The 24,659-nt window shown below is 39.2% G+C and overlaps 1 protein-coding gene across 4 annotated transcripts in view; it reads right to left on the bottom strand.

The window, feature by feature from the left end:
- MRPS9 (mitochondrial ribosomal protein S9) overlaps nucleotides 1-21,484 on the bottom strand; it is a 111,224-nt gene extending 89,740 nt beyond the window's left edge. For all 4 annotated transcript variants that reach the window (XM_024743796.1, XM_024743797.1, XM_024743794.1 and 1 more), the window contains exons 1-4: nucleotides 21,317-21,484; nucleotides 17,592-17,771; nucleotides 6,921-6,983; nucleotides 6,802-6,832 (exon numbers count right to left, since the gene is read on the bottom strand). In XM_024743796.1, coding sequence (XP_024599564.1) covers nucleotides 6,802-6,832; nucleotides 6,921-6,983; nucleotides 17,592-17,771; nucleotides 21,317-21,451 — 409 coding nt within the window. In that variant the 5' untranslated portion in view covers nucleotides 21,452-21,484. The remainder of the gene's footprint in view (nucleotides 1-6,801; nucleotides 6,833-6,920; nucleotides 6,984-17,591; nucleotides 17,772-21,316) is intronic.
- Nucleotides 21,485-24,659: the final 3,175 nt, after the last annotated feature.

Genomic DNA, 24,659 nt, shown 5'->3' with positions numbered 1-24,659 from the left:
CCCAGAGCGGCTGTGCCACCCCCCGAGCCCCTATCGGTAAGGAACAGGGGCTCCTGCTGCTCCACACCCCACCGGCACTTGCTGTTGCCAGGGTTCTGGATTCTGGCCATTCTAATGGGTGTGTAGTGGTATCTCATTGTTGCTTTAATTTCTATTTCCATGGAGCATCTTTTCAAAGGCTTATTTTTCATCTGCGTATGTTCTCTGGTGATGTGTCTGTTAAAGTCTTCAGCTCATTTTTAAATCGGGTGCTTGTTTTCTTATTGTTGACTTCTAAGAGTTCTTTGTATATTTTGGATAACAGTCCTTTATCAGATATGTCTTTTCCAAGTATTTTCCTACCATCCTGTGGCTTGTCTTTTCATTTTCTTGACCACATCTTTCACAGAGCAGAAAATTTTAATTTTAATGAAATCCAGCTTATCAACTCTTTCTTTCATGGATCATGACTTTGGTGTTTTATCTAAAAAGCTATGGTGAAACCCAAGCCTTCTAGGTTATTAATTACTGATTCAGTTTCTTAAATAGGTACAGGCCTACTCACATTGTCTCCTTCTTGTGTAAGTATCATACTATTCCATAGTGTGACTCTCCAACAGTTCATCTAGCTACACTACTGATGAACATTTACATTGTTTCTGATTTTTTGCTGACACAGGCTATTCGCAATTTCCAGTCTGATGAGTGATTATGATCTCTTATCCTTAACTGACAGACATTATTTCTGATCTAATATTTTCCAACGTTTACTGGCTACTTTTATTTTCTTCATTTATGAATTACCTTCTTTCCCTTTTGCCCATTTTTCTATGAGGCTGTTTTCCTTGTTAATTTTAACAATAATTTATTCCAGACATTAGACCTCTATTGTGTTTCAAATTTTCTCCAGTCTGTTGCTTGTTTTTTAAATTTACTGTATCTTTTTTCTTCAGGGAGAAGTTTCACATTTTGAAATAGAAAATTTATTGATCTTTGTCCTCTTTGTTTGTGACTTAAGGGCATAATATTTGTTACTTAAAAATATTGATAGTTGTATGATTATCTTTCAACTGGCCACTTTATCTGATTCCATTCTAGAGTTTCAATCTCTTAATTCCAAAATCATAACGTACTTTTAAGTCGTGACCCAACTCTGTCATCTTCTGGATACAATCTATTTTTTAATATTCCATTAAGTGGATTAAGAAATAGGAGATTTCTGTCCACAGAAATGCAGAAGGATGTTTCCACCAATTTTTTTTTAAGGTTGCCACAAATTTAAAACAGAAAATGAGAATAATCCAAATGTATCGCTGATGAAAATTCATCCTCACCAAAACCAATGGCAGAACAGAAGGAAACTGAAATACAACACTCCAAACTGAATTAAATATCCTCAAACGACCATTTGGAGATTTTGGAGAACACTCTGAATCAAAAGTTCAAAACTGAGAACAAATGGACAAAAAGCCCAAAGAAATGAAAGAACTTGATTAAATTCAGGGGAGAAACAGAAAAAGTTGGAAGAATCAGAAACGTAGACTAACTTATAAGTAACCCAAAAAAAAACAGCCTAAAAACATAAATGAGGACATTTAAAAAAAAAAGTAGGGAAACAACCAAAAAAAATGAAAATGACATAAAGAAGTTAAGAGTCAGAGAGATGGTGCTTGACTTGGAAGACAATCAAGGAAGGAATAACATTTATATAATTGGAGTCCCAAGGAACAAAAACAAACAGTGGAACAGAACTAATATTCATAACTTAAAAAAAACTATTTCTGGATGTAAAGACTTGAACCTACCTATTTAAAGAGCTCATTGTCACCACTGTAATCTAACCCTCAATAATCAACTAGATGCCATATTTTCATAAAGCTACTAGATAGGTTTAGATTAAGAATCTTTAGGATCACCAGGAGGAAAGATAACCAGACTAGCACGAAACTTCTCAAAAACTACAGACAAGGCAAGGCAACGATGGAGCAGCATTTTCAAGAAACTCAAGAAAAGAAAGTATGAACCAAAGATTTTCCCCTTCCAGCCACGCTGTCCTTCAAGTATCAAGGCTATAAAAAAACAATTTTAAAAACATAAGAACTCAGGGAATTTATATCTATGAGCCCTTTTTCAAGGATCTACTAGAAAATGAACTCCATTCAACCAAGAGATGACCAGGGAGACCTTAGCAGAAGGAGTTATGGACAGTATTTAATAAGCTAATTGTAGACTTAAAACTAAAACAAAGACGAGCAAGAAGTGCACAACAGAAAATGTTAAAAAACCACAAGTATGTATGCGTGTATGTAGGTATATATTTATATAGTTGAAATTCAATGTTTTTAAAACAGTTCTTGTCCACCAAAATACATAAAGGCAGAGAAAGATCACAATTTGTTTGTAACCGAGGAGACCATCACGTTACTGAGGTCATCAGTACACTCCACGCCACACTGATTTCTTTGTGTGGATTTGGCCACCATGCTGTCATCAGCTGGCAGGAGGCTCACAGGATCTCTCCATGACTAGCATTTCAGCTTCACCTATACTCTGGCATGTTTTTATAAAACAGTATCATTTTAACAAATTTCAGAACAATTCAGTTTGAATGTTTCCTGTATTCAGATATCCAAATAATGATATTCTACTGTAATGCTTATATAGTTTTTAGTTTTGTATTTTCTAAGTGGGCACTCATAACACCTGTGCATATTAAGTGATTTATTCCTAATTTCTTGCCTTTTTTAATCATACTGGTTAAGACTTTCAAAATAAAAATGAGTACCAGAGGCAAGTGTAGGCATACTTGTCTTATTCCTGAACTTAATGTAAAGGAATCCAATGATATGTTTTTAATGTAAAGGAATCCAATGATATGTTTTTTAATCTGATGTGTTTCTGTTACTCATGATAGTCTTTCTCAAACTAAGAAAATTTCTTTCTATTTCTAGTTTAAGAGTTTTTAACCAAAAAATAAATGCTGAATTTTGTTAAATAACTTTTTATTCATCTTCGGAAATATTTTTTCCCTGACTCAGTTAACACAGAGGACTACATTAATAAATTCCTAATGTTAAACCACCCTTATATTCCTGGGGGGTGGGGGGCAGAGATCCTATTCTCTATAATGCTGCATTGGGTTTGCTATCATTTAATTTAGTAAAAATACAGTGTAGGTTTCTTGAAGGTGAGCTTAGAAGTTTATGTTATCCTTTTTCTGCTCTGCAGCAGTTCACGTAATATAAAAGTTAGAAACTTTTTCAAGGTATGACAGACCTCACCGACAAAACTTTCTGGGCTGTGTGCCTCTTTGGTTAGGTCTTTGATTACCTTTGACTTCTCCAGCTTTTAGTCTAACCAGCATTTCCTAATTAAGACAATTTTGGGAATGCTGTTTTTCTTTAAACTGTGTGAGTGGGGTTTGAGCTACACTCTGGATCCACAACTGCCTGGGCCCACCTACGTCCTCTGCCTCGGCCACTTCCCAGCTATGTGCCCTGGGTAAGTTTACCCAACACATCTGAAAAATGGGGAAAACAATATTATCTACTTATGAAAACTGCTGGGAAGATTATGAGTTAATGCATGCAAAGCACTGAGAACTGTGCCTGGCCTGCTCTAAGTTTTAATAAATACTAGTTACTATATTATTTAGGATATTTTTCAGATTAATAAGAATCAAGTTACCCATAACAATCTCACACTTTTAAATATCCTCTGAATATTATTATGTAAAATTATTAACGTTGTCCTCTTATGTTTTCTCTCTTTTTCCATTAACCAGACTTGCTAGAATTTGATCAATTCCACTGGCTTTTTCAAAGAGTTAGTTGGTTTTATTGTCCTACCCCTTCTTTTAAAAATCTTTACTTCATTCATCCATTTCATTCTTTTCCTGCCTTTTTTTTTGCGGTACGCAGGCCTCTCACTGCTGTGGCCTCTCCCGTTGCGGAGCACAGGCTCCAGACGCGCAGGCTCAGTGGCCATGGCTCACAGGCCCAGCCGCTCTGCGGCATGTGGCATCTTCACGGACCGGGGCACGAACCCACATCCCCTGCATCGGCAGGCGGACTCTCAACCACTGCGCCACCAGGGAAGCCCTTTTCTGCCTTCTTGAACTGAATACTCAACAGTTCATTTATTTCTAGTCTTTCTTAATAACTAATAAATATATGTTTGCTTCTGCATAAAACACTGTCCGTCTCCCATAGGGCTTAATATGAACTGTCATATACTTCTAAATAGTCTAAAATCTCAATTTTGATTTCTCTTTAACCCAAAAGTTTTATGGTTCTATCAATTTTAATTCAGAATATCTAATCTACAAAATTTCTATTTTTATGATTTGTTAGGTTTTCTCTACAACCTATTACATCATATTCTATTAATATTCCATTGGCATCCGCATAGAAAATGTATTCTTTGTACTTGTATCTGTAACTATAAAATCATGCTGTGTTATTCAAATTCTTTACAGCCTTAGTTAACAGCTTTTGCTTTAAACATTTCAACGCTAAATGCTTGGTGCAAAAAGGTTCATGGTCGTCAAATCCATTTAATGGATATTAGGTTTTATCGATATAGATTAACATTCTTGTCTCACTGAACCATTCCCGAACCTCCCTGAATTCCATTCTGTCTGGCATTAGGTGCTACTCCTTGCTTCTGTCATCAACCGGGTACATATCTTTGTTTTTCCCAATATTTTTATCACTTACTTTAAAAAGTAGAGCAGCTTTTTTATGTTAACTCAATCTGGAAGCTTCCATCTTTTAATATGGGAAGTGGCAGCACATTACAAGTGCCATAATCTATTCAAATCTAAAGTTCACTGATTTTTTTAACATAAAAAATCAATTTGTCCTATTTACAAAGTACAGCAAAATTGGTAGTAGATGGCAAAAAGTACTCTGCTGATTCTAAAGGCATACTGTTTAAACACAGTTAAATATACTTCACTGAATTGTAAGAAAATCCTATCAACACTGACATATTTCCAAAATAACACACAGGCATTTTGCAGGGACACACGGACATTTCAGTTTTTACATTCCAGCTGATAGTAGTAACAACTTTCTAATATTCAGAAGCTGGTATGATCTGAAAGAAAGAACCAGTCTCAGAGGGGCAGATATACAAGAACAGATGCAACTAGTAGAGATATACAGAACAAAGAGAGGAAGAGACATAAGTGAGGAGACTGAGAGGTTGAAAAATGGGGGGAAAAAAAGCAATTTTTTTCCCCACTAAAAAAAGGGGAAAAAAATCACTATCATTACAAACATTTACAGAAAAGCCACTAAGTGTAAGTTACTGTGCCTTGTGCATAGTTTTATTTCTAGAAAACTGAACTGCATCTTTAAATGTGATGTGTACTTTTAATATAGCCTTCATCTATTATCTTCCCGGAAGCTATTAACTGAATTGATGTCATAGTTTATTATCAACCACATCTAAGAATTCAGAAAATACAAAAGACAGAATATTTATTAAAAGATTCAAAATAAAAATTATCATGTAAAGAGAAGCAGAGAAAAATGACGGAACGCCTAGCTTTGAACAAAGGTGACTCAGCAAAAACATCAACGCAAAACAAAGACATTTTTAATAAAAAGATCTGCTCTCTCACCAACCTCTATTTATCAGCTCTGCGACACCCTGATGCTGCCTGTAAACCGAGCATCTGTGGCCAGGTGACCCTCCAATGTATCCACACATTTTTGCTGCTGAGTTACACACCTACTAAGAGTCAACTGTGTTTATTCCCAAAACCTGTTTATTAGAATTGTACTTATTTCTGTAATTACATGAATCAAGTATTCCATAAACAGATGAAACATGGGTGGAAACAGAAAAGACAGTTGATGCTGCTATCAAAACGAAGTTGAATGCTTTAGAAAGATTCAAAGGCAAGTTACTAAAAAAAAAAAGTCTGCTCAACTTCTGTGTAGTCAGGGGAAAATCGGTAGAAATATAAACATATTCTGCACTCAGATTCCTTAGGAAGTTTAAGTTCTTCACTCCACTGTAAGGAAATCAAAACTAAAAACCTCTGATGATGTATCTCAGGGGCAGAGGCACGCAAAAGAAATGAGGAGGAACAGATACATCCTCGAAGAAAAACCCTCTAGGGCTATAGCAAAAGACTGATGAATATAAATTTATATTTGAGTGTTTTAAAGAAATGATTTCCGGCTTTAATACTTTTTAAATATCCCAGAATTTTCTAATGTAAATTAGAAAAGAGTAAATATGTTATTTTCTGGTGACCTTAAAGCTTGTCCTACGCTTTCAAGATTTTAGTTTACACATTTAAAAGGTAAAGAGAAAAATCTTAAAAGAAACCAGAGAAAACAGAGGGCCAGCTAAGAATGTTGGCTAACTGCTCATCAGGAACAACGCAAGGCAAGAGACAACAGAATCACATCAATAAAGTAATAAAAGTCAAAAAAGAGGGGAGGGAATCTATATTCAGTGAAAATATGCTTACAAATTGAAGAAAATTTTTAAATTTTCATATTAAAAAAAGTTGAATTTGTCTCCAGCATATCTGTACCCAGCTCTTCTTCAAAAAGGCGTATTAGAATGCAAATAAAATGACATTAGTATAGGCATAAACTCTAACCTGATCTAATTTTAATATTTAATTAAAAAGAAACAGTTTGTAAACTCCATTCATTATTAGTTATAAAGTACTCCTGACTTATTTCACGACTACCATGACATAGGAGGGCATCTCCATAACACCTGAGTGGCTGCTGATACATAACATGGCACTGTAGGAAAGAAAGAACTATCTGTTTTATTCTTGAACAAACTTACCTCTTTGTTTAGGAAAAATCTCTTCAGGATGCTGTAAAATAAATTAAAAATGCATTAGGTAATTGCTGTAAGATATAAACCTAAGTGAAATTTGTAAAAATATTAATGAAGATAACTACCTTCATTATTGGCCGGGCTCGCTTCTCAAACAAACCACTGGGAAAAAGGTAAGCAATCGCTCTCTGAAAATACACACAAAGGTTAATTAACAATTGCTATAAAAACAAGTCACGTTATGACTAATAGTAACTGAGTGCTTACCATGTGCCAGATATCGAACCAAGAGTTTCACGTACATTATCTCACCTTGTAATCTTCTAAATGGGATAATAAAATTACCACATATACATTCCCCAAAAGAAAAAAATTTGTAACTGTTAAACTAGTCATTAACAATTTTCAAGTGTCCACTTCAAACATGAGTGTGCTACCACAAATAACCCTCCTCTCTCCTTTTTAAAGGAAACTGGAGGAGCCCCTGTACGATTGCCGGGCCAGGGCCCAGGAGCATCCTCCCAGCCCCAGGTGGCAGGCGGATGTCCACATACAGAAGACTGAAAAGGGCAGGCCCTACATCCCACCCACCGTGATACCTGGATGTTTTCAGAAGCTCTTTTGAACGTTTCCCAGAACTTGGGAGAGGTTTTTAAACTACCTGTTTCCAAACATGTTCTCTTCAATGTCTGTTTTGCAGTGGGGACGCTCTTGACATTCTGAATGTGATGCTCCCCTGTAGGCAACTTCCCCTATTCGGCGGGTCATTTAATATCCCTGGCCCTTTCCCCAAAGTCCATGCCAGGAACAACCCCAGTGCTTGTGACAAATCTCACCCCTACACGTGTCCAAAGGCGCTTCACCTCCTGCGAGCAGGACTGCCCCCAACTTGCGCAGGCCCCTACAGCCTCCTCCTACACCCACCCACCCACCACCCCACCCACAATTAAAAGGAAAAACAAGCACAGAGGCCACGCGTTTTCACGTCTGTGGGCGCTGGCAGGCGGAAAGTCAGTGGCCCCTCTCTGAGCTCTAAATGACCCGGCAGCTCCTGCAGACCCAGTGCTGCTCTTTTAGGGCCTGTCCTCTCCACGCAGCAAATGTGCTGGACCAGGTTCTGCTCCTGGAAGCAGGGGCCTATAATTTGGGGGTATATTCAATTATATTAGGGAGCCCAGCTGTGTCTCTGGGTCAAGCGTCATTCCTTCAGCCTTCTGGCAATAAAACTGACACTAAAAACAAAAACAACAACAACAAAAAACTTGGCTCACATATCAGAATCCTAACTTTGTGAACTTTCTTTTCTTTTTGAAAAACCAGGGGCTCCTCTCCCTTCCTTCTCTGAAGAAGAAAAGGTGGACTTTTTATTTAATAAGTGATGTTGAGACAACTGATTGCCATTTGAAAAAAGGTAAAACTTGATCCAAACCTCACACCATACACCAGAGTAGCTCCAAATGAGTCAGAGAGCCAAACCTGGAAAATGAAACCAAACGAGTACCAGAAGACAACATGTATGAACTCCTTTATAACCTAGACATGGGAAAGTCCTCCTTAACTACCATCCAAAATTCAGAAGGAAAGAAAAAAAAATTGACCTATTAAACTACAGAAAAGAAAAATATGGCTCAAATATATTCAGGAAAAAAAAGGAGTAATTAAAAAAAAAGGAGCAATTAAAACTATTGAGATAACACTTTTCATCTAACAGGACTAACAAAAATTCGAAAGCTTCACAGCATACTGCTGGCAAGGTTACAGAAACACCCTGATGCCTTGCTGGTGGGAGTGTACAACCTCCAGGGTTGGCAGTCTGCTAATATCTAACAAGACTACATATACGTTTCCCACAGCAATTCCACTTCTACAAATTTACCCTGAAGATACACCCCCACGAATATAAAACAACACAGCATAGGCTGTTAACTGATTTATAAGAACACAATACTAGAAACAACCAAATTATCATACACAAGAGGTTAGCTGAATAAATGAAGGTACATCTATGCCATCAATTACTCTACGGCTGAACAGAAGACTGAGAAAAGCAAGATGCAAAAGAAATATACTTAGAATGGGGTCACTGGTGTAAGAAAGAGAAACAGAAGTAAGAAAATACATACTGGAGTAGGAAAAAAATATACATAGGTTTCTTTCTGCAAACATAAACACAGTCTTTTTTAAAGCAGTTTTCTGATATGTTATTCAGAAGTATCTATATTAGAATGATAAAAATTGCAGAATTTGAATATTTCGCTAAGTGAAGTTAAGTCAACCAGAAAACCACTGGAGGAAGGTGGTGAAGGAAATACATGACTCTGCTAGCGTTAACCTCGCTGTCAACTGTTAGGTTCTAGGATTCCTGTATGTGTGTGGCACTTACCAGGCACCAGAGAACATGTACCAGCAGGAAATGGCCTATACCCTCTCGAGCATCTTAAAACTGGAGGAAAATTGGCATTCACATCTGAACTGTGGTTTGGCCCACTTGGACCAAGTTTATCAATGACGGATTAACAGAAATGTCACAATTAACTGAAATAAGTACTTTTTCACTTCTGAACAAGCTACATGAAAAACTATTATTTACACTAAGAAACACCAGGTGCAGTGGTTAAGAATCCGCCTGCCAATGCAGGGGACACGGGTTCGATCTCTAGTCCAGGAAGATCCCACATGCCGCAGAGCAACTGAGCCCGAGAGCCACAACTACTGAGCCCGTGTGCCACAACTACTGAAGCCTTCATGCCTAGAGCCCGTGTTCAGCAACGAGAAGCCGCCGCAATGAGAAGCCCGCGCACCACAACGAAGAGTAGCCCCCGCTCGCCGCAACCAGAGAAAGCCCGCGCACAGCAACGAAGACCCAATGCAGCCAAAAATAAATAATTAATTTTAAAAAATAATAAACTAAGAAACACCCAACCTTTCACAAAAACAAAACCCAAAAATACGTGTATCAGTTGGGACCCAATTAATGATTCTTCAAGAAGCTTTAAAACAGTATTACTAGCCTAACATTTTTATTTGTTTCAGGCTTAGCATTTGTTTCAAGAAACCTATTCTCAGCTGAGGAACCAGACTTTGGATGTGGCCTGTAGGTAAACACACTGGTATTCAAACATCATCAATATCCATGAACATACACCTGAAATAGACACTAAACCTTGCCGTACTCTGATTTAAGGTTGTTGCTGCCTTAATCTTTCAGTTTTACATTCACTCAGAAGAAAATCTGAGCCACAGGAATAGAAAACACTTACGGGCATTTTCCTACAGTAAGCTCTAGCTTAATATTTCCTATATTAAGTTCTGGAATTTGTATGGAATTGAACTTGGCAAAGTTCTCAAGTGTTTTAAAGTAATGTCACATTTGAAAAAATTGTTAGACATATGTATGGCTTAGGTTCAATGGTTGGTTGTCACAAAAACAAAAAAACATAACACAAAAAACCTTGCTCTGCCAGGAGTATACATTTAGTGACAAGTATAGAACCCTTTAGAAATTTATTAGACTATGGCATGGTTTACCTGAATCCAAAACAAAAAAAGTACTGAATAAAAAAAAAAGAATGTAAACTAAAGAAAAAAATTAATCCAAGTAAGTCACCAAATAAAGTAATTCTCATTTGTAAACATGTTGTTTACATCTCTGGATTTTCACTAGAATACTGGTAATTCAAGTGTTCCCTAAAATGAAGGCAAAGTATTTAACTATATTCTTAGGCTTATGTCAAAGTATAAAAGGATTGCAAACTCAATCCAGGAGAAGGAAGCACTGGGTCAGGAATGCAATCTCTATTAATTAGGCATCCCAGCTGGGCAGTGGGTTTGCAGCTGTTAACTTGATCAATGACTTACCTAAATGTCATCTCTACTGATTCGCTTATAAATTAGCAGCAAGTGAGACTAATGTACAGGTGCTAATTTATTTAAACTGTTCTCTACAGTTCTACACAGCTTTATAAACTGCATCTGGCACCTAATGTTAGCTGTCAGTTGTACTTAGACATGCCTGTCCTAACGACTCTGTTCATTAGAAGTGAGCACAAATTATGAAATATTGTGAAAAATGATACATCAAATGGAATGGGCACAGCAAATCAATTAGAGAAACTTCACATAGCATATTCACACTCTGGAGAACAAAACATTCAGGTTTTGGAAGGAGGTCTATAATACCAATTAAAAAGTGATTGGTAGGGCCTCCCTGGTGGCGCAGTGGTTGAGAGTCCGCCTGCCGATGCAGGGGACGCGGGTTCGTGCCCTGGTCCGGGAGGATCCCACATGCCACAGAGCGGCTGGGCCCGTGAGCCATGGCCGCTGAGCCTGCGCGTCCGGAGCCTGTGCTCTGCAACGGGAGAGGCCACAATGGTGAGAGGCCCGCGTACCGCAAAAAAAAAAAAAAAAAAAAAAAAAAAGTAATTGGTAGACTTCAGCAGTATTATGTATCAATTTGCTGGCTTTTTTCCTGAAATTCTAGAGTAATGCAGAACTTAACTTTTAATTCCCAAATAAAGACATTAGTAAATGCAAGTGCTATTCTGTATCCATAATATTTAATATAACCGAAATGTCTCCAACTTAAAATTTATAAGCTTAATTCAAAAAGGAAAATGCAAATATCAGTGGTCCTCAACCTTTCTGTGTTTACAGCATGATTCTGCGAAAAAGAATTTTGATGGTACACGTGAGAGGATGAAAAGGGTGAGCAACACGACACAGATCGTCTACTCCAGCACAGCGGTGTGTGACAACGCCTATGGAATTCCAAGGCCCTGACCACTGACCAGCCTTGAGCCTTCGGTCAAGATTTGAAGGAAAACATTTCTGCCCACCTCTGTTACACACTACGGGGCTATTTCTTACAGTTCCTATACACAAAGACTCTTCTTTTGACCAAACTATAACTGCTTTACACTGAATTACAAACTCCGTTCAGCTCAATGTTCATCGGACAGACTCCTCCATGGAGTAACATACACCGTCTCAGACAAGAGTCCTTTTCACAGTGATCAACATCTGGAAATCACCTGGGAAAGATTTATGGCACAGGAGTTGAGAAACACGGCATTAAGATCTATTTTCAAAATATTTCGCATGCATCTGAGTACTTGCAGCAAGACACCAAACACACATACACTGCACTGCTTGTCAGAGGGACCTGTGTGTCCTCCCGTCAGATCTTCCGGGGGTTACCAGCAGCACCAGTGATTCACAGAGAAAGAGCAGCAGGCCGTTCCTCTCTTTTCAATGTAACTTAAGAAATTAGGCAAAAATTAAACTATTTTGAAATGGAGAAAATCTATACCTGATTTCTTTTTAGTTAATTTGCTATTTCACCAACTAAAAAGGATATTTTTCATATAAATTTAATGCCATCAGTGAGCATTAAACATTTTGCAAAACAAAATTTCTAGCAGATACACAACGCTGTAGCTTTAATAATAAAAAAACCTTCTGAATAATGTACCTTTAAATGTCCACAGTGACAAGCAGGATGATTTTTATCTGTAAAGTTTACCTGTCACATTTCCTTTTCTTTCACTAATCCACAACAGTGCTCTTGTTTAAAGGCGTATTAAATTAAGGGTGCATTAGCATAAAAGATTACCCAGGTGTAATTTTCACACATAAGTTGTATATACTTCACTCAGTGAGGCCAGAGGCCGTATTTCTATTCAAGCTCAACCTTCTGGAATAAAGTTGTAAACCTAGAAATCAATGAAAAAGGCCTATGAAGAGCTGAAGCAGCTACTATAAACTCATGCTTTCCTCATGCTGAGTCCAGCGGCTCCTGGTTTTAATCCACACGCCTAACAACCTTCGCTATGCCAGAAGGCCAGCAGGCAAAGGGAGCGGCAAGGGGCAAAGACAGACACCTTGATAGGAGAGGAGACAGGGCAGAGCCAGGCCACTCAGTACAGCGACACACACACACACCACGGGGCTCCGCAGTTTAACAACCACTCTCGGCAGGAACATCCTGAGGCCCTCGAAGGTTAAATTACACTCTCTCTATTCCACTACATAAGGCTGGGGAGACTGCAGTTTATTTTAGAAAATGCTACCAAAAAATTTAATCTTTGAAAGTGTGGGAAAAACAGACTTTGGATACAGCAACACCGCGTACAGCTTTGATTTCCTCAACAATAAATACCTACTCTGTAGGTTTTTATGAAGATTAAATGTGCAAATGTATATCAGGCTCCCAGACAGCATCTTGCACATACATACGAGGTTTTCAGTAAGTGGTGGTATTTTTCTTTTCAAATAACAATTAAAAGTAAGTTTCTCTCATCTAGGAAATTCCCTTTTGTAGACGATCTAATTTCCTGATCATATTATTAAGAGACAAATTACAATACCTAGTTTTAATTTATATATTAAAAGTCAACATATTATAAAAAGCATTCATGATATCTAAATACGTAATAGCAACCATAATGTTCTTCTGAAGATTATCTGGAAGCTTAAAATATTTTCCTGATTTTGGATATCAAATTATTTATTTTTGTCTTTAGAAATAACCAAGCATTCTGTCAGTATGGAAATGTTAAATAGGACTTAGCTATACTGTCTCTCTTTCAGGTTATATACACAGCCAAACCTGTTACAAAAATAATAGTTCCAAATAAATAAATGAAAACAGGAACTACAAAATGATAAATTCCCATATATTTTCAGTGCTTTGGAAACGGTGGCTGTCATCGTCCTCTTCTGCTTTTACATCTACTCAGATGTCAAAGAAGGTCCTCTCAATTTAATAAAATGCCAGAAGAGGTAATTGACATAAATCGTGAGACTGAGTGAAGCACATCAATCATTTGTAGGAAAGTCGAGCACAGCAGAACCAAGGGGCCCACGTCAAGGAAAAGGGATCACACTTCCACAGGGCTTTCAGACACGAGCGAGGTGAGACAACACACCACCCTACAGTACAATACAAACTCTGGCTGAAGTGGCTCCTGATAAATCAATGTTCCCAAGAGGACTGCAGATTCTCCTCCCCAACATTCTGTCTCATGGAAGACTTGTATGACCAAGGCAATCAGAAAACTAGTGACTGATTCAAGTCATGGTAGATTTTATTTATTACAATAAAATCTGCCATAGGAACAATAACATAACAATAACACATTAATCTCACGCTCCTTAGTTATATTCTGAGGTAGGCGAGCAAGTATTATTATTTTAGAGATGAGGAAACCTAGTGACCGTGCTGTGACCGGTCCGACATTACAATGCCAGTCAGTGATGCTGCAAGGACTCTCCTAATGCCAGGTTCTGCATCTTTCTACAACGTCACTTCAACTACAACAAATTTATCTTTTAAAAGAATGTTAATTTAACCACAAAGTTCTACATGTTCTGCATCTATATTCCTCACAAGAAATCCAGCTTCATTTTAAAACATTTTACATATTTTAAAGAAGTGATTGGACTTTCTTCATAACAATTCATGATTTCATTACTTTATTGTCTAAATCTAAGGAAGATTTTTATTATGTTCTATTAGCACAATGACACAAAATAACATCAACTTACACTTTCACTACACACACACACACACACACACACACACACACACACACACACACACACAGAGTTTTACAGAAAAGCTGCCACCCCTCACATTTACTGTGTGATGTTAAACACACCTTCTCTGGAAACAACTCAATATTTTAAGAAGCAGAACTAAAAATATTGTTTCTACCTGACTGAATGACAGAATCTTTTAGATTTCTCTAAATAATACAAAAAGGATCCTTTAGATGAAGACACCAATGTCTGTCTGTTTTAAACCCCTTAAAGAAAAAAAATTTTAAGTATTTTAATATATGAAGAAAACTGTTTTAGATCTTCAATATTTTTGCCTACATGCGTTTCACAGATGATTGCAGCAATCATTATTTTAGCAATTGGTTAGTAGCAAGGAGAAACCAGTTTCTAAAACTCATATAATAACGAATGGCTTAATCTGAATACAATGGCACTTAATTTACCTATGTGAAAATTATACAGCAAGCCTAGACTTTTAACTAGGTAATTGAATTAAATTATAGGTCATGTCTACTCTGTAAAAATTAAAACTATTTTCATGAGGATTTAACATCTCAAACTAGCATTCTGATTAAACAGCCAAACAATGAACTCACACCACTCTAAACAACATAATTCATGTGTAATACTTATGTCGTGAAAATGCTCATCCCTTCAGATAGATTTACAAAACTACTGAATGATTCTGTTTCTCTCACTGAGCTAAATATATTCCATGTACACCTAAAAAGGTAGTGAAGAGATGCTCAAAAATGCCTTAGTGGTAAAGTCAGTTAGGTAGTGGGATCCTCTTCCTGAGAACAGTTACTCAGGGACACACAGATCACAAGGGGAGAGGGGAGGACCATTTTTAAAAGCAGACAGTAATTATCAAAAATCAAAAACAGAAATACACACACAAATCCCAGGCCCAGAGGCCTTCACTGATGAATTCAACCAAACATTTAAAGAAGAATTAATACCAATTCTTCACGAACAATTCCAAAAATAAAAGAGAATTTCCCAACTCATTCTGTGAGACCAGTATTACCCTGATATCAAAATCACAGACATTACAAGAAAAGAAAAAATACAGATAAGTATTAATTAGATGTAAAAATCCTCAGCAAAACACTAGCAAACCAATTCCAGAAACACATAAAAAAGATGACCCACCCTGACAAAGTGGGATTTGTTCCAGGAACACAAGGTTGGTTTAACATCTAAGTCAATTGATGCAAAAAATAATAAATAAATAACCCATATCCTTTAAAATATAGTTAAAATCTCTGATTCTTGTGAGTCTTAACTGACATCTAACACTTTGTTTAAAAGGGTTGGCTGGGGGGCTTCCCTGGTGGCGCAGTGGTTGAGAGTCCACCTGCCAATGCAGGGGACGCGGGTTCGTGCCCCGGTCCGGGAGGATCCCACATGCCGCGGAGCGGCTGGGTCCGTGGGCCATGGCTGCTGAGCCTGCGTGCCCGGAACCCGTGTTCTGCAACGGGAGAGGCCACAACAGTGAGAGGCTCACATACCAAAAATAAATAAATAAAATAAAATTAAGAAAAAAGAAAAAAAAAAAAAAAGGGTTGGCTGGGGCTTCCCTGGTGGCACAGTGGTTGGGAGTCCGCCTGCCGATGCAGGGGACACGGGTTTGTGCCCCGGTCCGGGAAGATCTAGACCCGTGAGCCATGGCTGCTGAGCCTGCGCATCCAGGGCCTGTGCTCTGCAACGGGAGAGGCCACAACGGTGAGAGGCCCGCGTACCGCAAAAAAAAAAAAAAAAAAAAAAAAAAAAAGGGGGTTGGCTGTTAAGAAGTAATGTTTCATTGAATAATGTTAAAAAAAAAAAAAAATCTTCATTTGCTTCCATGATTCCCAGAACAAATTACAGGTAAAACAAGTTTGTCCTTTATGATTGACTTTGTGATTTGTTATGTCATAAACTTTTTTGGGGTTTGTATTTGTCTCCTTAGTCCTAAGAACAACATGGAGATAGTCATCCCTATTTTAATTTAGTAAATAAATAAAGAAAAAAAAGATAAAGTAGATAAAGAAAACAAAAAAAAAATCAAGTAATGTGATATACCACACCAATAAAAGATATCATCTCAGTAAAAGCAAAAAAAAAGTTGACAATATCCAAAACCCCTTTATGATAATAACACTCAGCAAACTAGGTATGGAAAGGAATCTCCAGTACCTGATAAAGAGCATCTATAAAAACCTATAGCTAACATCATTCCCAATGGTGCAAGATGAAGGCTTTTCCCTAAGATCAGGAACAAGGTGAGAATGTCCACTCACTATTTCTATTCAGCTTTGCTGGAGGTCCTAGCCAGGGCAATTAGGCAAGAAAAAGAAATAAAAGGCATTCAGATTGGAAAGAAAGAACTAAAACTATTTCTATTTGTCAGTGGCAACATTTTATATGTAGAAAATCCTAAGAAATCCACCAAAAAACTACAAAACAATTCTATTTACAATAGAACAACTGCAAAAAGCAATTAATGTTCAGAAATAAACTTAAAAGAAATGCTAAACAAACTCTGAAAACTGGAAAACATCACAATAAGAAATTAAAGAAGATCTAAATAAACAGAAAGACATCCCATCATCACAGATCAGAAGACTTAAGATGGCAATACTCCCAAAATTTATCTAGAGATTCAACATAATCCCTATCAAAATCCTAGCTGGCTTGCTGAAGAAACTGATTAGCTCATTCTAAAATTCATATGGAAATTCAAAGGGCAGAGAACAGACAAAATGACCTTGAAAAAGAAGAACAAAGTAAGAGTACTAGCACTAGGTGGAACAGGAACAGAATTTTAGCCCTACTCTCAAATCACTCAGAACATGCCCTCACTTTGAAAATTCAAATATATAGTTAGGTTGATAAAAACTCTGGGCTTGGGTTTACTTATGGGATTTTTCCTATAAACTTACCATTTGTTTTATCATTTTGTAAGAAAGCTGAGTTTAAGACTACATAACAGGATAAATGTTTCTAAGTCGTGTATAAACATTCATTGTGGCTCCTGTGACCTGGAATCAAGGAAAAGTATCCGTTTCTGGTGAAAATCTAAACCTCACTATACTTTATAATGCTTCAAATATAGAGTAGCATCTCTCTGAAACCACAGTTCCAACTTGCAAAATAGCAGAGTGGCATTTTTCCTTATTCTGACAGTCTGACAGCTTTCAGTATTTAAAACTCTACAACAATTACTTTTCCAACAGAGTAACTGTACTTACATCAATATCCTCTTGGGTAAAAGTTTCTGGATCTTCTCCCATCATGTTGGCCAAGTGTCTCTTTCCTATGTTGAATTCTTCAATCTGCTTTTTAATAAAATCCACTGTGTAAGTTTCACGTCTTAAGACTGCAACATTTTTCCTTGTCGTTACAACTGTGGTGTGTCTTAACCTTAATATCTAGGAGAAAATACAAATGGAAAGAAAAGATTTTAAATTAAACAATGATCTTACAGGCCACTATCTCTAAATAAAACAAGACATTCAAATAACTCTCTTTTTATTATGGTACTCAATTGGCAGGAGTCTGGAGACAAGGTAAAGGCTTGTTAAGACAACTGTTCCCTGCTAGAAAGCTTGCTTTTAAAAGCTTCTGCTTACAAAGTTGAAACTACTAGTATTTCAACACATTACAAATAATAATAATAAAAAAAACTGTGAGTGATATGCTACCTCCGTGTCTGCTACAAACATCCACATTTGATACCGACTGATCAATGTCGGCTGCTGTGATATCTGACACACAACGAATGAAAAGTAAAATGCCACTCCCTTAAAAAGAATGAAAAAAAAAAAAAGAATTCATGGGTAACCTTTGTATCACACTATGACTGTCAAACTGCTTATAATAAAGCCAAAACTACTTTCATTTGTGACAGTTTAAAAAAAAAAATTCAAGTATCTTCACATAGCCATACACTTTCCAATCCTGTCCCACCGCTCTCTCACCAATTATTATACCAATTATAATTGCTATAACCAATTATTTGTTGTTGCCAGAATCCACTGACTCTGTACATCCCTGTCCCTTGTGGACCTATTACATGTTCCTAGAACAGAATACCTCTCTTTTCTCACGTAACTCCTAACTGACCCTCCCAACACCTCCTCTGAGAAGCTGCCCACCACTCTACCCATCACAACTCATTTGTATTAGGCACTGCACTTCTGTGCTTTTCTGTATTTACCTTTGTAAATCTCACAGTACACTGTGTGTAGATCCTTGATATTCACGGGTTTAAAACCAGAAAAATTTGGCCATTCCCAAGTAATATTCCCTCCTCCACCCCAAATTTGGGACACTCAGATTTCTGCACTTGTACTGAACCATTAACATGAAACGTGTATGCCACAATTCTGGTATGCAGGAGAAAACCTGGAGAGCTTCCCAACTGCGTAGCCAGGAGCCACAGCTTAAAAGAACTTGTTTCTTTTTCCTTTTGCATCAGTGTCAAACATTTTTGACTGTGACCCACAGTAATAGCTACTGCTTATATCACCCCCTAAGACAGACACACACACACATATATACATAAACAAAAGGCAAAAATACCCTGTATAAGATGGACTTTGATTATTATAATTATTCTATTCTCTCTACTCCCTTCTTTAATCTCTTATGAGATTTCATAACTAATGGGTTAGGACCCAAACTAAACAAAAAACAGGTGTAGTGTTTCAGCAACTCATAAAGTGATTAAAAACTGTGTTGTTTTATGAAACATGGCCTCTAAAAGAAATATAATGATTAATACTGGAGACGGAAGTGAAGAAATGCTAATATTTAAGACAGATAAGCTCTGGGCCAGGAAAAAAGCTTTATAAATGTCTTTAGCCATACAGAAGGAACCACTAAGGGTCTGATGGGGTCAGTTAAGTCTTTCAGTTGTATCTAAGCTGTACCGCATGTGCTAACACATGTGCTGTGGAGGTATTCAGGAATTTGGGGATTCAGCATCTCAGGACCATCCCTTGAGAGTGCTAAGGGTGGACACCATCTAGTAACTGTTTGACTTCAATGATTTGTTTACTTCGCAGTGCCTGGCTCAAGTGAACTGCTCAGTAAACGTCTGCCATATGGGTGGAAAAAAAGAAAAGCTTTATTTATTTCAGGAGTGGTCAGGGAGGTGAAATTAAAGTAACAAAGGAAAATCATTTTTCACCCACCTTACTGAAAAAAATAATAATACCTAATGCAGGTGGAAAGAAGGGCATGCTTTTACATCAACGATGGACTGTGAATTGCTACAGCCTTTCTGGAGAACTATGTGGAAACATCTATTAAATGTCTACTGACATTTGCAGCAATCACCTCACAACTGGAACTCTCTCCTACAGAAATAAAAGCATCAGATACAAGATATTTGATGTCGTAAGAATTACACCAGGATGTTTACACTTTATTAGTGGGAAGAAAAAGGAAACAAAGCAAATGCCCATCAACTGTTAAATTAACTCTGATACATTCATACCACAGAATATTATGCAGCAGTTACACACGTAAGAGGTGACTTGGAGAGATTTCTGCTATACGTGTAAGTTAAAGAAGCAAAAAGTAGAACAGGATCCATCTTTTGAAAGTATGCATATGAATGCATGTCTATGATTAAAAGAACATCGAGAAAGACACAGAAGGATACATACGTTCAAAGGTTTGGGAGTTCCAGGGATGGAGCAGAAGTTAACAACTCTCTGTCACCTCCCCCACTTTGTGTCAACAATAAGAACATTCTGTATGCTACAGTCCCTTTTATAGGAAATTATGCGTATACAGAAAGGATACACTCAAAAGAGATGCATGAGAAAAATAAAAACTTCCAACCTATTTTCCAGCTAAAAAATAATAAAAACAAATGTTTGATGGATAAATGGATGGATGGATGGATTGGTTGATCTGAGTTAAAACATAAAAGAAAGAAGATTTTTAAAAAAGGTGGCACTCCTTTTTCAACATTTTGATCACAGTACTTGACTTCTTTACAGTGTTTGGTGCTGTCAGTCACTCTCCCTCCTTGGAACACTCTCCTGTTTTCTATGCCTCCACACTGCCTGGGTTTTCCCCTACTTCTTCGACAGGTCATCCTCAGTCTCTTGGGTGGCTCTTCTTCCTCTGCTGTTTGTCCTTCAGGGTCCGATCCCTCTGCTTATTCCTCATTCACTACAACCTCCCCTAGATGATCTAATTCATTTCCAAGACCTCAATTACCATCTACAAGGTAACAGAGGACTTGTAAATCAGCTTTCTTCTTTAACTTGCTTAGCTATGGGTTTACTGGAAATCTACACTTGGACATCCCAAATATAACTATTTAATAGGCACAGTTATATCCAAAACTAAGCTCGTTTCCTTCCCTCTCAAATCTCGTTCCTCCTACTCAGATCCCATGTCAGTAAATCGCATCATCATCCAATCGGCTGTGAAGCTAGAATCCTGGCTTCCCACTGCCCTCAGGATTAAATTTAATTTAGAAGTTGTGATCTCCATCTCTCAGAGACAACGTACCGGGAAAATTAAGAAAACGAAAACTGCACAGATGCAAGACACTTTAAAACTGTCACACTCTCTCCTCTCCACTGTGCGACTTTCTGCATTAAGTCTTCGGGTCCCTGCAGGGGTCCAGTTCTCATCCACCTCCGCCCTCTGGACCGCGGGGCTCGCGGGCAGGGCGGGACCCATCACCCACCCGGGCGGCGGGTCAAGGCAGGGGTCGCTCTAGCTCCGTCTCAGATAACTTACCCCTCACTGCACCCTGAGAAAACCAGCAACAACGTCCGGGGTGGGCACCAGAAGGCAATCCCACTCCTCTCTCTACCTCAGACCGCTGCTGAGCACCTAAGACCCCAGGGCCCCGTCTGAGGGCGTGGAGACGCCAGAGGACCGCGACGGAGCCGGCTCCACATCCGCGTGCTCCAGAGGCCACACTCCCACCTCTCTCAGGCCTTACCTGGCATCCGGGACTTCTCTGCGGCTTAGCAGCCGCGGCTTTCCAGAGGCCCTGTCCCCGAGCAAAGCTAACCCTACCCCCAAGAAAGAGCCGGTACGAAGCAGCTGCGCCGCAGGACACACGTAGAGCCGCCATGTTGGCCGCGGGAGGCGCTGGCAGTAGGACGAAAAGGCGGGGCTTGCGGACTGCGCAGGGGCTGATGGGCTCCGTGTTCTCGAGGCTGCCGGGAAGAGGCACTGGAGCAGGGGGCGTGTCCCGCGGCCAGAGGCGGCTCGCCGCTGGTTGGGTACGGGAGCCGGAGGGGCGTGTCCGACCCCGGCCAGGGGCGGGTGTTGACCGTGCGAAAGGCAGTGGGTCTGCATCCTGGCATCGCGCATCTTCTGCGCGTCTTGTAGTCGGTCGCTCCCCGAGTCTCCTTGGAACGACTCCCACGTGGCTGTCTCGCCAGCCCTTCCGCCCCACGTCCAGCCTGCCCTAGCGCCGGCTCCCCTAATTAGCCCTGTCTTCACGCTCCATCATCACCCAGCTCCTCTCTCCGCTCGGTAGGACCGAGCTCCGTGCCTCTGCTCCCAGCAGACCCCTTCCTGGCATGGGTTTTACCTCCTCCTCCCTTCCCACGTGGATCGGGGTCCAGTGTCTCCACCCTCCTCCGGAAACTGGTTGTTTCCTAAGTGTATGAAGCGCAGGCTAACCCTTAAACCTGCGAGGACAGACACTTGTCTTTGCTTGTCACCCCCTTACGGTTAGTACTAAACCTCCCTGGAAACTCAATCAGAGCTAAATAAATGGGTATGAATATAGATGAGCATGGCTTGCCTTCTGGGGCTTTTTTACTGTTTGCTCCAGACAGTAACTCCAAGGGCGCTTTCTACGAAATACATATTACAGGATGTAGTAAGCCGCTCTTAAAGGGTTTCCAAACAATTAGATTTGAAGGATCAGTAAAATCAATACGCAAATACACACATGCATATGGAAAATCTGAGGTCAAGCTGTCAAGCAAATAAATGTCATCTACTATCATCACTATTTCGTAAAACACAGAACATGTTAATAAAGAAGGTAGAAGTGACATAATCTTGGAATGAAGTGTGGTCCTTCAAATGGAGTGCATTTATGTGTACGCAAAGCTCGCACTCGTTCTTCTCGGTGTTACCTTTTAGGCTAGCGAGACTTTCATCAAAAGTTGGCAGAGGGGCTTCCCTGGTGGTGCAATGGTTGAGAGTCCGCCTGCCGATGCAGGGAACACGGGTTCGTGCCCCGGTCCAGGGAGATCCCACATGCCGCGGAGCGGCTGGGCCCCTGAGCCATGGCCGCTGAAACTGCGCGTCCGGAGCCTGTGCTCCGCAACGGGAGAGGCCACAGCAGTGAGAGGCCCGCGTACCGCAAAACAAACAAATAAACAAAGTTGGCAGAGACCCATGAGCTAGTATTCGGGAACCAAGACTTTATAACTTATCAAGATAGATGTCTTTAAACAGCATTTCCTACACAGTGTAAAAAAAAGTTTTTTAACTTAATTGTGGAAATTTCACCAAGACAATCAAATAAGTATGTAGAAGCAGAATTTATATCATTTTTTAAAATGACATGTTGGAGCATATGAAAAATACATTAAGTACTGAAATTAAGATTAAGAATTGTGGAAGTGTTTTTCTCTAAGATTCATGTTATGATCTTTTACTAGATTACAGTAAAGCAAATGTAATACATCTCCCACCTCTAGGGGCAACCCTTGGACTGCTGCTTTGAATTTCCTGTGTAGCCTTTGAGTTTGGGAAGAAATATGTGACTGTAGGTTGACACTGGCTGCATAATTTGGCGACAGAAGGAAAGATTGGAATCAGGAATGTACTGATAAACATTTAAAATATGAAAAAAATGTCATTTTACCAAACAACTACAGCTTAGATTCATTTAATTTTTCTCTCGTTTACTGAGCACCTGTTATGTCAGAGGCAACAGGCATCCTCGGTCCCATATCAGGATCATAAAATACCAACAGTCCAACATGGTGGAGTCATGTAAATGTGAGGATTCGGTTCTAGAGCAGCTTCTAAGGTAAACATCAGGAAAGTCGAAATGTTGGACAAACAACACCAAGTGTTGCCGAGTTGTGAGAATGCAGGAAGTGTTAGATGCTGGCGGTGAGGGTGTAAACTGATATAGTTTTCCTGAAAACAATGAATCAATGATCTAAAGTTAAGATGAGCACACCCTACAATCTATTGATTACATTCCTAGGTATATATACCCTGCAGAAATCCTTGCACAGTATATCAGGATACATGTATAAAAATGTTCATAGAATCAAATGCTTTTGTAACAACACAAAAAAACCTACACACACTTTTAAAGGATTCCTAGAAAGCGTCCCTGGAACTGCAGAGCTTTGTCGATCAATATGGAAAACTTCAGTCTAGAAAAAACACGAAGGCTTGATAGGTCCACAGACAATGGAGATCTTCAGAGAACTTTGAATCAAAGATGACCAAAGAACGAAATAATGCCATTTGCAGCATGGATGGAATTAGAGATGATCCTACTCAGTGAAGTAAGTCAGAAGGAGAAGGACAAATGCCACATTATATCACTTATACGTGGAATCTAAAGTATAACGCAGATGAACTTATCTACCAAACAGAAACGGACTCACAGACATAGAGAACAGACTTGTGGTTGCCAAATGTGGGTAGGGGCAGGATGGAGTGGGAGTTTGGGGTTAACAGATGCGAACGATTATATACAGAATGGATAACAACAAGGCCCTACTGTACAGCACAGGAAAAAAAAAAAAAAAGATGGCCAAAAACCGTATGCTTCAGGGAGAGTGCATAAAATGTGGATCAAGAAATCAGAGTTCCCCTCTGAGCCCTGCCATGGACTCACTCTTGACCCTTGGCGGTCATTTCGCTTATGGAAAACCTGCATTTCTAATCAGCGTAACAAGGGTGTGTTAGACCAGTGATCCTCAGCAGTGCAGCCCCCAGAGCAGGAACTTCAGCACTACTTACTAAAAAAAAGTAAATTTAGACACAGAAACAGACATGTACAGAGGAAAAACAACATAAAGATACAAGGAGAGGATGGCTGTCTACAAGCCATGGAACCCCCGAGGCCACCAGAGACAAGGAAGGAGGATCTGGAACAGATTCTCCCTCACAGGGAAGAAACTAACCCTGCTGACCTTGGTCTCGGACCTCCTGCCTGCAGACTGCGAGACTATACAGTCTCCCGCCCGCAGAGCTGCACCAGCTTGTTCCAGAACAGGTGATCTGCCTTTCCTCTGAGCGAAGGACGGGATGTGAAGAAAGCCAGCATCACTTGCCCTCAAACCATTACC

Source organism: Neophocaena asiaeorientalis, unplaced genomic scaffold (genome assembly GCF_003031525.2).
Source record: "Neophocaena asiaeorientalis asiaeorientalis breed wild unplaced genomic scaffold, Neophocaena_asiaeorientalis_V1.1 scaffold114, whole genome shotgun sequence".
Classification (NCBI taxonomy): Eukaryota; Metazoa; Chordata; class Mammalia; order Artiodactyla; family Phocoenidae; genus Neophocaena; species Neophocaena asiaeorientalis.
Note: the sequence above shows the minus strand (reverse complement) of the source record. Positions and strands in the feature narration are given on the sequence as shown.